The sequence below is a fragment of the Aethalodelphis obliquidens genome, unplaced genomic scaffold, assembly GCF_003676395.1.
Source record: "Aethalodelphis obliquidens isolate GAN/ISIS:26980383/991018 unplaced genomic scaffold, ASM367639v1 scaffold25, whole genome shotgun sequence".
Lineage (NCBI taxonomy): Eukaryota > Metazoa > Chordata > Mammalia > Artiodactyla > Delphinidae > Aethalodelphis > Aethalodelphis obliquidens.
In genome coordinates, this window is record NW_020837969.1 from 23035578 (window position 1) to 23048769 (window position 13192).

A 13192-nucleotide genomic window follows, 5' to 3' on the forward strand; every position below is an offset into this window, starting at 1 on the left:
CCCTGTTACTAAAAAAAAAAAAAAAAAAAAACAACTCACAGACTCCCAAGAGCTCGGATTTGTATTAAATCCACTTGTTACTGAGTCCCGCCGCTCCTCCCTCTGAAGGTGGGTCTCACCAGACCCTAGTTCTGTGTCGGAAAGCGAGAAGCCTAGTGCAGACCACCCAACTGGCCTTACTGCTCCTTTATTACAAGATAGGGAGGAGAAAGAAATGGGTGCGCTTTGAAGGACGCAAAAGGATCCCCCAAAGGCTTCACACCAGTCCTCCCAAAGGACCGCGTCGACTCGCGCTCCCTTCCCGAAGGATGGGGAGGTTGCAGGATGCGCGTTGGGGTCTGCGGGATGGAGTTTCCCGGACACTGCAGGGAACACGGGAGCTGGAGTCTCCACGGCCCGGGAACCGGGGCGGGGCCGGGAAGTCTCGCAGGTCGGCGATCCCACGGGAGCAGAGCCGGGGAGGAAGGGGTCAGCACGAAGGCCCCCAGCCCGGCGCGCCCCCAGCGCCCCAGCGCGAGCGCGAGCCGCCGGCGGAAGTGCTGCGTCGCGCACTTCCGGGTGTTGTCTGGCCGCCGCCGCCGCGCGTCTCCGGTCTCCCGGCCGCCGCTGCCGTCGCCTCGGGTCCCGGAGGCAGGAGCGACGTCACCGCCATGGCCGGCATCAAAGGTGGGCTTGGGGCGCTGGGCGGCCAGAGGGCTGCGCGGCCGCCCCGAGAGAGGGGGAGGGGTTCCACGCAGGCCCCGCACGCCGCCTCCCGGGGCCGGGCGCGCGCCGCGGGGCCGCTACCTGGCGGCAGAGCCCAGAGCCCTGACCCCCGACCCCAACCCCCGGCCTGCGCTCTCGGAGCCGAGGTGGGCGCGGCGGCCTCGGGGAAAGGACGGCGGGGTCGGCGGCTTGTCCGCCAGCCCCCACTTTCTGCTGAGCTCGGCAGCCTCGCTCCCACTCGTCGCGCCCCGTACGGAGAACGAAGTGGCCCGCGGGGTGTTCGGAGTCCCGCAGCCGCTCGGGCCATCACACATGTTTTGCAGGAGTTTGCGTCCGAGAGCGAGGCGGGCAGAGGGTGGTTTTGAGGGGGTCGCTAGAGATGCCAGTTACGGTAAATCAGTGTCATTTCCCATTTAAAGGCAAGAGTGCGGTCTTCGGGCGCTGAGCCCAACCGAGTCCCCCAGGAACGCCCTGGAAGGCCTTAGGGATGGTTCTTTCCCAAACCTCGGCGATCACATCCACGCTCAGGACCCGTACTCAGAGCTTTACGCTCCTAAAACGGATGCATTTTGATTTGCGGTGTTGGTCTGACAGGATAGACCCTGTGAGCGACCCCAAAGGGCTCCTTCCCCCTGCCCTCTCCACAGTTGCACGTTGAGGCTTTTTCACATTTCAGAGTTTTTATTTAGTTGAGTTTTTTTTTAAGGCAAAAGAGTTTTTCATTAAAACTCAATGGAAAAGTACTCGTTTATTAGTCAGTTTCCTTTAGAAATAAGGGATGTCGCATGCTTTCCAACTGTTTGGTAGTTTTGTTAGCGTGGTTAGAAGCAAATACCATTACGAACGTTTTCAACTTAATTCTTGACAACGAATTACATTGATTTCCTGACCTGAGGCTTTGTAGAAGGGGCAGGCAAGCAGGAAGTGAAGAACTTCAATAACAGTGTTTCTTATTTGCTTTAAGGACAGCTTTTGCTGAGCTGCTTCCCCAGAGTCACATTTTTACTGTTTCTTATTTGTTTGTAACGTCTGAAGACATTTCATTTCCTATAGAAAACTTTGTCAATTGACCAGCTGAGTTACTTTCCAGTCTCCTTTTGAACTCTAACAGACCTTTTAAAATCCCTGTGTGAAAGGCAGTTATGGTAGAATGCTGTCTTTTTTTAGGATGTTGCCAGTTTCTCAGTTCTTTGCCAGTTTCTCAGTTCTTCTCCATTTCTTTACTGTCAATAAATGCAGGAGTCTCTCTCTCAAGAAAATAACTTTGTGATTGTGGACTTAGGTGAATATTAATCAGCAGAAAGTGTCTCAGATGGGATTGTACTTACACTTTTGGTTTCAGTAAGATTTTCTGATTGCTATGATTGTTTCAGGATGTTTTCTTCCTGTTAGCCTATCTTTATGTTGCTATGATTTAATCCACGACTTATTTCTTAAGCCATTTGCCTATTACTTTGTTATATACTGGATTTTTCTGGTAACTCCCAGGTTAGGGAACTGGTCCCTCCTCCTACTGCAGTCTCTTCGTAATCACGAACTAGCACCCAGTCTTTTGAGAGTTTAGATAAATCGGGCTGTTCCATCCCCAGCCTGGAGGCTTTGGGAGTAGAAACCAGACTCATCTAAGTTTTGCCTTCTGGATGTCAAATCACTCAATTACAGCATAAAATTTTTGCCTCATTGATGTGTCATCTAGGATAACCATTTATACACAAATGAGGAGTTTTGTATATAAATCAGCCTAATTGCTGATTTCATAAGACTGGAGAAACTTTACAACTTTTGAGAACACTTTTGAACAGTTTATTTAACCCCATTGGCATTTATCTTATCCATCGTGACTGGGAGGTGAGATGTCACATAAAATTATTTTTTGATACCTGAATCTTATTTCAGTTCCTTGGGTTGTTTTTTTTTTTAAGAAATCATCTTCATTAACTTTTTAAGAGTGTACCCAAAGACTTTAGACTCTTTTTTTAGGATAAGAACATAAGTAGGGACTTCCCTGGTGGCACAGTGGTTAAGAATCTGCCTGCCAATGCACGGAACATGGGTTTGAGCCCTGGTCTGGGAAGATCCCACATGCCGCGGAGCAACTAAGCCCGTGTGCCACAACTACTGAGCCTGCGCTCTAGAGCCCACGAGCCACAACTACTGAGCCCATGTGCCACAACTGCTGAAGCCCACACGCCTAGAGCCTGTGCTCCGCAACAAGAGAAGCCACTGCAATGAGAAGCCCGCGCACTGCAATGAGAGTAGCCCCCACTCGCCGCAACTAGAGAAAGCCTGCGCAGCAACGAAGACCCAACGCAGCCAAAAATAAATAAAATTTAAAAAAAAAAAAAAAGGAACTTAAGTAATTTTTCTCTGTCATAGAACAGGGTTAACTTCAGCAACCAAGTCCTAAGGCTACTTATCTCTTGGCCAAGATTATCTATCGCAAATCTGGTATGCTCTTTGAGATTTTTATGCCTGATTTAACCTTTTTTTTTTTTTTTAGTCTCTTCCCCCCAATCAGAGGGCAGTTCTTGCTTGTATGCAGCTCTCCCTCCTATTTCTCATCTCTTTAAATATAGGAAGCAAAATAAGCCTACAAAATTTTGTCTTCACAAGATACAGATAACAGTAATCCAGGAAAGAAAAGTTACTTTTCACTTAACTTTTTTCTGGGTACCTGAGTTGCCTATTGAAATATATATGTATAAGTGAGCATAGGTGATCCTTTAAAATAAAAAGGTTTTATTCCGCTGGAATTCACACACAGTTGTCACAAAAAATGAACAAATAACTTCTGAATAAGTGCCTAAGTGTCTGCTTATAAAGAATGTTAGCTTTGGGCTTCCCTGGTGGCGCAGTGGTTGAGAGTCCGCCTGCCGATGCAGGGGACGCGGGTTCGTGCCCCGGTCTGGGAGGCTCACACATGCCGCGGAGCGGCTGGGCCCGTGAGCCATGGCCGCTGAGCTTGCACGTCCGGAGCCTGTGCTCCGCAACGGGAGAGGCCACAGCAGTGAGAGGCCCGCATACCGCAAAAAAAAAAAAAAAAAAGAATGTTAGCTTTAGTGTATGGGCTTTGTGGTATCTATGTTATGTCTCTGTTTCCTTTAGGAGTCTAAGGTCTATGCTGCATAAATGGCTTTTGAATAAATAAGGTGTTATTATAGTGATGAACTTAGCTGTTTGGCAGTTATATTTCACAAAGCAGAGATGGTGTTTTACTTCTTCAGCATGTCTTATAACAAGTATCTTTAGTGTTCAGAGAAGTATTTGCATTTTAGATCTAGTCCAACCCTTATTTTATAGAAGAAAGAACTGATATTTAGATGACTTAGTCAGCTAGTAAGTGGCTGGTAGGAGCTGGGACCCAGTGCCTCCTGACTCTCAGTTACGGCTGTTTCTGCTCTGCTGCATTGGGCTTTCTTCTCTTTTTTCATCTCCCTCTCTCCCCTTTGCTCCCTTTCGTTCATTCTACACATGTTTATTATTGAGTGTTAAGAGCTGAGGCCTGTGCATCAGCAACAGAAGAACTCTTTCCCTGCTCTTGTGGTGTGAACAGCTTACAAGGGAAGACAAATACAAATCAGTATAACATTGCAGCTGTGATAAATGAGCACAGGGGAGGCATCCAGAGCAAAGAGGACCTCTGCACGTGCACGTCCCTCAGCCTGGAATGTTCCCCCCAGATAGCCACGAGATTGATTCACTTCTTCATTTCATATAGATCTCTGCTTAGATGTCTCCTCATCAGAGACGCTTTCCCAGCTGATGCATCTAGAATAGCACTCCCACCCCCTTACTTGATTTTTTTTCCCATAGCATTTGACATTTATTTGCTTACTTTTTAAAAAAATTGCTTTATTCTCCCACAAGAATGTAAGCATGAAAGCAAGAGCTTCGATTTCTTTACATTGTGCTGTCTCCAGTGTCAAGGACAGTGTGTGACACACAGTAGGCCCTCAGTAGATATTTGTGGAATAAGTGAATAAATAAACATAATGGGAATCAGTCTAGTCAGGGGCTTTGCAAAAACTTCACTGAGGAAGAGATAACTGGGCTGTGACCTGAAGGAAAAGTAGGAGTTCGCTTGGCAGAAAGAGGCAAGGACTGGGACAAGAATTCAAGCTCCGTGAGTGACATGGCCTTGCCTGTTCATTAACATGTCCCCAGCACCTGTTAGGTATTTGGTTCTATGTAGACATTTCTTGAATGAAATAAGTGAATGAAAAAGTATCTGAGGTAGAAGGGATAGCATGTGCAAAGGCCCTGTGGGTGAGGGAGCCGGCTGATTTCCAGGAGAGGAAAGGGGGCTGGTACAGCTGCAGTGCCAAGACCAAGGGGTGCTAGCCTGGGGTGATGTGTGTCCGAGCAAGGAAATGGGGTCAGCTTATGAGGACCTGTCTTGAACTGAACAAAACAAACGGTGAACTTGGTATTTTCCTCACTGCTTACATGGCATTCCCTTATAAACGTGAAGTTCCTCTTTTGCTGCAGATTAAAGTGCAAATGTGTCTTTTTCTTTGTGCAACTGAAAATCTAATGGCATTAAGGACTAAGTAAATGTGTTCACGGTTGACATGACCTACATCACTCATCTGAATGAAAACTAAATCTGCCCGGCTCCCATGTCATTGGGTGTCCTTGATTATGACCATCTTAATTCAGAGAAGTATATCAGTAGTTCTTAGCAGCATTTAACCCCTTGTGTTAATTTTGGTTTGTATATGTTGGATTTTGTCTTGGTAATTTGTAGACCTTCGACAGCTCTTTTGAATTTTAATGTTTTTGTTAAGGTTAGTGGACTGCATCATTAAAAAAAAAAGTAAGTTATTCTCTTAGCCACTGTAGTTGCAGAAATATAGGTTGTATAGAATTCAAAATAAATTGATCATTTGTTTCTTTGCTTAATTCTAGGCCATTGGTTAACTATGTATATTCAAGGAAGTTGTTTCTACTCACTTATCTATGTGAAAACACTTTATAAAACATAATGCTTTGTATAAGTGTGTGTGTGTGACTTCAGAAACTATATTTCAGCTATAGAATGCATCTATTGCTTGTGATAATGTCTTAAAACAGTGATACCACCGAAGGATTGTACCTGTTATCCTGCAGATTTTCTAATGTGTAGGAACTTAGGGAAAGAAACCCAGCTATTGTTTTGCAAACGATTTAAATATCTGTAGCAGAATTAACTGACTGAGATTACTGACTACAGATATCCAGGGACACTTTTCACCTGTGCCTGTTGGGGGTGTGTGTGCAGGAAGTAGGAACTGCTCAGGAGAGGGTTTCCCATAGATGAGGCTTCTGAAGTCCAGTAAAGTTACTGTGGAGTTTCTCCACATACTACTTTTCAAAACGGTAATGATCTGAGGAGTGAGTATCATACTAATGCCTGGAGGAGCATTGATCTCGCAGACTGGGATGCTCATTTGACATGGAACCAGTAATTTGGGAATGTGGTGACGTGCTGGCGATAGGTCAGGGCTTTGAATATCAGTATCACTGTATTTTGCTTTGAAGATGCCACAAAAGACTTATTCTGAAACCAGGTAACTTCAGCTTTTGAAGATGATTCACTAATACATTTGCTTTTTTTGGTGTGTTTTGTTTGCTTTTTGCCTCTGGGATCACAGGTAATGTTCAGACTGCTAATAGTAATATTAATACAAATAGTGTTAATTTAATTTAATTACTATTTCTATTTTTTTTTAATTATTTACTTTGCAGCTTTGATTAGTTTGTCCTTTGGAGGAGCAATTGGGCTGATGTTTTTGATGCTTGGATGTGCCCTTCCAATATACAAGTATGTAAAATTTTTGTCTTTTTGAGTGTTTAAGTGTAAAATTTTTCTACTTTTAAAATTTAAAAAAATTTTTTTTACTACAATAGAAGTAATCCTGAGAAATGGTCGTTTACCAAGGACAAACTTTAAATCTTCACTTAAAAGGTGTTTGAAAAGATTTTAGGACAGCAGCGTGCAAAAAAGACTTTGGCTGTCCTTGACTACTGCTAAGTCTTTAATGGCAGGATAGCAACACAGTAGCCCAGCACTACTGCTTAATTTTGAGAACCAATTGATTAAATTAAATGCAAGAAAATGTAAAATGTCTTTTGAGCAAAAACAAACAAAAACCTGTAAGCAGAGTCAAGAGCAACTGACAAAAGAAGCCATGTAAATGACTTTTGACAATTACTTTCCTTAGGACAGAGAGAATTTTTTTTAATTAATAGGATAAATTAGTAAGAAAAATACAGGGCTTCCCTGGTGGTGCAGTGGTTAAGAATCCGCCTGCCAATGCCGGGGCCACAGATTCGAGCCCTGGTTCGGGAAGATCCCACATGCCGCGGGCAACTAAGCCCATGCACCACAACTACTGAGCCTGCGCTGTAGAGCCTGCAAGCCACAAATGCTGTACCTGCGTACCACAACTACTGAAGCCTGCACACCTAGAGCCCGTGCTCCGCAACAAGAGAAGGCACCGCAGTGAGAAGCCTGCGCACCTCAATGAAGAGTAGCCCCCGCTCACCATAACTACAGAAAGCCCGCACGCAGCAACGAAGACCCAACACAGCCAAAAATAAACAAACAAGGGCTTCCCTGGTGGCGCAGTAGTTGAGAGTCCGCCTGCCGATGCAGGGGACATGGGTTTGTGCCCCGGTCCGGGAAGATCCCACATGCCGCGGAGCGGCTGGGCCCATGAGCCATGGCCGCTGAGCCTGCGCGTCCGGAGCCTGTGCTCCACAACGGGAGAGGCCACAGCAGTGAGAGGCTCGTGTACCGCCAAAAAAAAAAAAGGGAAAAAAATAAATAAATAAACAAAATAAATAAAATTTTTTTAATCAAAAAAAATACAGACAATGCAATAGAAAAATGAACTACAAATATGAAAAAAGAACTGCAGATTGCTACTAAGAACATGAAAATATACTCAACCTCACTCAAAATTAAATGAAATCCATTGGCAAAGATAAAAGATATGGCAAACAAGCATTGTTATGTACTCTGGGTGGAAGTTTAAATAGGTGCAAGTCCTCTGGGAGGCCAGCTTGCCAGTAGCTCTCAAAATGTATATATTCTCTGAACTAGCCTTCCACTTCTTAGAATTACTCATAGAAATCCACTTACAGATGTTTGCAAAGATATGTGTAGTCGGGGGAGAGTATGGATGTTCATGGCAGACTTGTTTATAATAACAACAGCAACACAAAAAAAACTGGAAGCATCCTAAAGGTCTGTCAAAAGAAAAATGATAAATTATAGTACATCCATCAATGAAAATACTAGGCAGTCTTAAAAAGAATAAGAGCTGGATTGCTAATATGTAAAATAACATATATTGTTAAGGGCTTCCCTGGTGGCGCAGTGGTTGAGAGTCCGCCTGCCAATGCGGGGGACACGGGTTCGTGCCCCGGTCCGGGAGGATCCCACATGCCGCGGAGCAGCTGGGCCCATGAGCCATGGCCGCTGAGCCTGCGCGTCCGGAGCCTGTGCTCCGCAACGGGAGAGGCCACAGCAGTGAGAGGCCCATGTACCGCAAAAAAAAAAAAGCAAACAAACAAAAAAGATATATTGTTAAATTTAAAAGTGCAGTGATTCATTCATATCTTTAAAGTTTATCTATATGGGAATATGGAAGGACCCAGATCAGTAGGAGTGGGGAAGACACAGACAGCCTTGGTTTTTCACTTTTTGTGCTTTTATAATTTTTGCACGTTTTTTCCCTTAAACTTATGTCCATTTGTAATTTTTTTTTCTCAAAATATTTAGGAAAAGATCTTTTAGGAAAAACATATAGATAAATCTTTGCTTATCATGAGTGTCTAAGTACAAGCAAATCTCCATTATGATGTGTGTTTTATTTTATGGCAGTTTTAAAAGCCATCTATTTCTTTTTAACTTTTTATTTTGAAATGACGATGGGCTCTCAAGAAGTTGCAAAAGTAGTACAGAGAAGTCCCTTATACCCTTCACACATCTTCTCCCAGTGTTAATATCTTACACAACTGTTTTATATGATCACAAACAGGAAATGACATTGGCACAATACAATAGCTAGACTGTAGACTAAAAGCCATCTATTTTTATTGTGATAAAGTTCATATTCTGACTGAAAGTCTTCAATATTACTGTCAGTTCATTTTCTGTATTTTGATTTCAGTATTTTGGGAGTTCCTAGTGACCTGTGGAAAGTTTGGGAGTGTTCCAGCTTCATGCTAAGGCAGGATGTTAGAAGTCAAGGGCATGAATCTTGAATTTTTAAAATTACTGTTAATAATTCCATTTTTCAATAATCCCTTTTTATTTATAACCTAAAATGAAAAAATATGTATTTTTAATTTTGGGCTTTGATTCCAACTGTTAAAATTCATAAAGTGTTTTCTTTTAATTTGAGAAATATTTAATCATTGTATCATAACTTTAGGAATACTGAGATTCTAAATGTCCCTCTTTTCAGTGTTCAGGTTATAGCTTATTTTTAAACTGTGTCATATTTTGTACCTTCTAATATGCTTCGGTCCTTATTTTTAAAAAGAGTGGATCTTGTGTGAGGAAAATGACAAAAATAGCAAAAACTACATTAACTTATTTTTCTTTTTCTAGCCAATACTGGCCTCTCTTTGTTCTGTTTTTTTACATCCTTTCACCTATTCCATACTGCATAGCAAGAAGATTAGTGGATGATACGGATGCTATGAGTAACGCCTGTAAGGAACTGGCCATATTTCTTACAACAGGCATCGTGGTCTCAGCTTTTGGACTCCCTATTGTATTTGCCAGAGCACACCTGGTAAGTGAAAGCATTCTTCTACTAATGGTTTTACATTAGATTGTGTTCAGTTTTTCTCAGGAAAAAAGTTTTTGTTAAATGACATGAAAAAGAGATGAGAGACATAGGAGCCTAGAGGATAAGAGATAAAAATCTTACTTTTGTCGTTGTTAACTGGTGGAAATACTGGAGAGCATTGGCGGCGACAGTTGGCTTGCCAGTACTTCACTGTCAGAATTGGGCACATGGACTCGGCCAGTGCTGAACAACCACAGGCCTGCCCTGTATAGCTTAAACATGGAAGACCCGGGGAGATCCGTGTTCTCTGCAGGTGGGAAAGTACCAAAGAGTAGAAGAGGCTTCCCAGACTCACCAGTCAGATTCATTCCTGCATCTCTGGGCGGGTGGAGATGGCAGAGAAGACGGACTGGCCGCCCTTCCACATGGAGAGGGCGATGACTCCCCACCTCTTGAAAAGAATGTGCACGAGTGTGTTTGCATCTCTGATATTTTAAATTTAATCTGCTCTCTAGATAAAATTTTTGGGTTCACAAATGAAGAGTTGGAGCAAACTTCTTTGTAAACAGAAAATTGTAGAATTCTGTGCTGCCTCCTCATAGCCTGGAAGTTAGGCTTGCTTTTGAATAATTATCATCTTCCATGACTTTCTGTCTCTTTAAAGGAACCAGCGATACATAAGAACAGCATTACATGTTCAGCAGCGTCAAAGTTATTATTACAAGTTATATTTGTTTTGGATCGTGATTGGCTACAGCTAGAGCCTTGATTCACTTTTCGTTTCATTATTGTTTTTCATGTCTGTTAACTGAGCGTTTCTGTCTTCTTCTGTAGATCGAGTGGGGAGCTTGTGCACTTGTCCTCACCGGAAACACTGTCATCTTTGCAACTATCCTGGGCTTTTTCTTGGTCTTTGGCAGCAATGATGACTTCAGCTGGCAGCAGTGGTGAAAGGGATTACTGAACTCTTGTCAGATGGACTTCTTGTCATTTCTCAGCCGTCCGTGCACACAGGAGGTGGGGCAGTGATGCCGAGCAGTGGAGCGAGCCTCTTGGGGGTGTTCTAGGCGCTCCTTCTCTCTTGTATTGTAAGCGTACTATTTTCACAGAGACTTGCTGAAGGATTAAAAGGATTTTCTCCTTTGGAAAAGCTTGACTGATTTCACACTTATCTCTAGTATGCTTTTTGTGGTGTCCTGCTGAATTTAAATATTTATGTGTTTTCCCTGTTCAGTTTTTTTTTTTTTAACCAGTATGCAATGTTAAATATTTTTTAAATCTAATAACCATTTGCATTGGTTAGGAACTAGAGTTCTGCTGGCTATTACTGGGCTAAAGTACTTTTTTTTCCTTAAAATTATTTAACCTCCATTACTACACAAAGTTATAAAGATAAGTTTTTCAATCAGTCAGGATGACATCACTCCCAATTTTATGCAAACATGCAGACTATTAGCATACCTTATAGACGATATACTCAGTGCAAATATAGCTGCATTTATACCTCAGAGGGGCCAAGTATTAATGCCACGCCCTCCATAAGGATTGCTGGTTTTGCTGGAAAGCAGGTGTTTTGTGAACTGCAAATTATTTTATGGAATTGCTACAAAGGAGTGCTTTTATTCTCAATTGTTAGAAGAACTTATTGTTAAAGGTAAGAGTGTAAAAGCAGATTTTTGAGATATGGTTTTTATTTATGTTACAATTAGAGTGAGTTGCATTGTGGGAAGAAACGATATTGAAATTCCATTTTTTTGAATCCTGTTTCTATTTATAAGTGAAATTTTTAATCTTCTTTCAGACTTTCATGTTTTACATGGGTAAAGGGACACACACAGAACTACTACTGATACGGGAAAGTGTATGTTTGCATCCTACATACTAGAAAACCTTTTCCTGCCTCCTCCTTATAACTTATTTTATACATTGTATATATTAAGTAAAATCACTTTTCCAATATGGTTTAATAACACGTTAAACTAGAGGTTTTAACACACCTGGAGAGTGATTGCTCCACCATACATTCAGAGTGCCCCAGCCCCGCAAGGCCTTGACGTGATTAACAAGTGACTTGTTAGTTATGCTGGTAATTCATGTATTAACAACTCAAGATTTAGACCACGGTAATTGTAGTTCTTATCCCCTAAGGTTATATCATATGTAATTTTTAAATATTTAAGGCAAGTTTCCTGTATACCTCTCAACTGTTTTGATTTTTATTTCACCGTAATAGATTTGCTGTTACCTTTTAAAAATGGCCTTGATTGTGTGAATTAATGCGAAGTAGCCAAATCCAGCTGTATCGCAGCTTCAGACACAAAGCTGACCAAGACGTTCCCAGTAACCCGGCGTGATCAAACTGTAGTGGTCATTCCATCTCACGATTATCAGTACTTTTTTTCAGGAGCTAGTTTTGAAAATGTTCAAGTTGGTCTGACAGTATTTTGTTAAGGACATTTGTTTATATGTTTATTCACTATACTTACATAAAACCTGTTCTGCCTTCAGACAAAAATGGAGTAATCATGACAACTGTCTTGTTTTATAAAGTTGATTTCTCCAAAAAATGGGAACAAATTGTGGGTTTGTTCAGCTTTTTACTAAAGATGCCTCAAGGCCACGGGCTTTATCGCCCAACTCAAGTTGTTACTTTGAGCCGTGAGATGGGAAGCAGAATAAAAATGCGCGCGTGTGGCTGTCGCATTTACACACAGGCTGAAAGCAGCTTGCAGTGTTAGGATGTGGTAGGCGTAAAGACGGAGGAGGGGCAGCCACACGTGGATTAGGCAGCTGGTGATACAGTTGGGAACTCAGTGCCTGTGATCTACTCAATTTTTTTTCTTTTTCTTTTTTTTTTTTTTTGCCAAAAGTACATTCTCTGGTCTTCCCCCATCCATTTTCTGTTCTAGAATGTCAGTGCAGTGCACTGCTACTGTTTCATTTACTTGGCCATAGACTCTTTTTCTGAGAGCTGCGTATTTCTTCTGTATACTAATCGCACTGGCAGCATTGTGTCTTTGACCTTGCACACTAGCTTGACATAGTGCTGTCTCTGATTTCCAGGCTAGTTACTTGAGGTCTGAATTTTCCATAGAATGTGCACTGATCCTGCATTGCCATTCTTCTATGGAAAGAGAACTTTTGATGATGAAACAATAAAGATTTTAAATATCTATTTTAGTTTGTGGGTGTTTTTGAAATGAAAATATACAACACACTTCAGTTGCTGAAGTGCATTATCCATTTTAACGATGTGATATAAAGCAAGGATGACGTTAGTTATAAGGTTAGTCTTGCAGAAGTTTCACTTCCAAAATAAAAGTGAAAACATAGTAATAAATACTACACTGAAGCTGTATGATTTTGAGCTGTAGTAAAAGGATTGGTAATCTGGGGGAGCAGAATTTTTACTGACCTTTTAGAAAAATAGCCATAGAAGGTTTTGTTGACATAAAAAGACTACTGACTGTCAAAAGTCAAGGTTGTACTTGTTCTTAAATTTTCAGAACTTTTTTTTTATGACTGCACGTTTTATTATATATTTATTATTATTCATCATTAGAGCATTTTGCTTTTTGCAGACATTTCAAACAGTTAAAGGTAAAAAAAATTCATCTGGGGCTTCCCTGGTGGCGCAGTGGTTGAGAGTCCGCCTGCCGATGCAGGGGACACGGGTTCGTGCCCCGGTCCGGGAAGATCCC

At 42.1% G+C, this 13192-nt stretch overlaps 1 protein-coding gene across 1 annotated transcript; it reads left to right on the plus strand.

Moving 5' to 3' along the window:
- Positions 1 to 514: 514 nt before the first annotated feature.
- On the plus strand, positions 515 to 12665 carry LEPROTL1 (leptin receptor overlapping transcript like 1). Its single transcript, XM_027122756.1, has 4 exons — positions 515 to 666; positions 6433 to 6508; positions 9308 to 9494; positions 10326 to 12665. The coding sequence occupies exons 1-4, from the start codon at positions 651 to 653 to the stop codon at positions 10440 to 10442; spliced, it is 396 nt and encodes a 131-aa protein (XP_026978557.1). The 5' UTR covers positions 515 to 650; the 3' UTR covers positions 10443 to 12665.
- The last annotated feature ends 527 nt before the right edge of the window (positions 12666 to 13192 follow it).

What these genes read in the sequence shown, in the direction of transcription:
- LEPROTL1 (XM_027122756.1), top strand. An exon ending in TGTGCCCTTCCAATATACAA is followed by an intron (nt 6,509 to 9,307) that starts GTATGTAAAATT and finishes TTCTTTTTCTAG; the next exon opens with CCAATACTGGCCTCTCTTTG. An exon ending in TATTTGCCAGAGCACACCTG is followed by an intron (nt 9,495 to 10,325) that starts GTAAGTGAAAGC and finishes CTTCTTCTGTAG; the next exon opens with ATCGAGTGGGGAGCTTGTGC.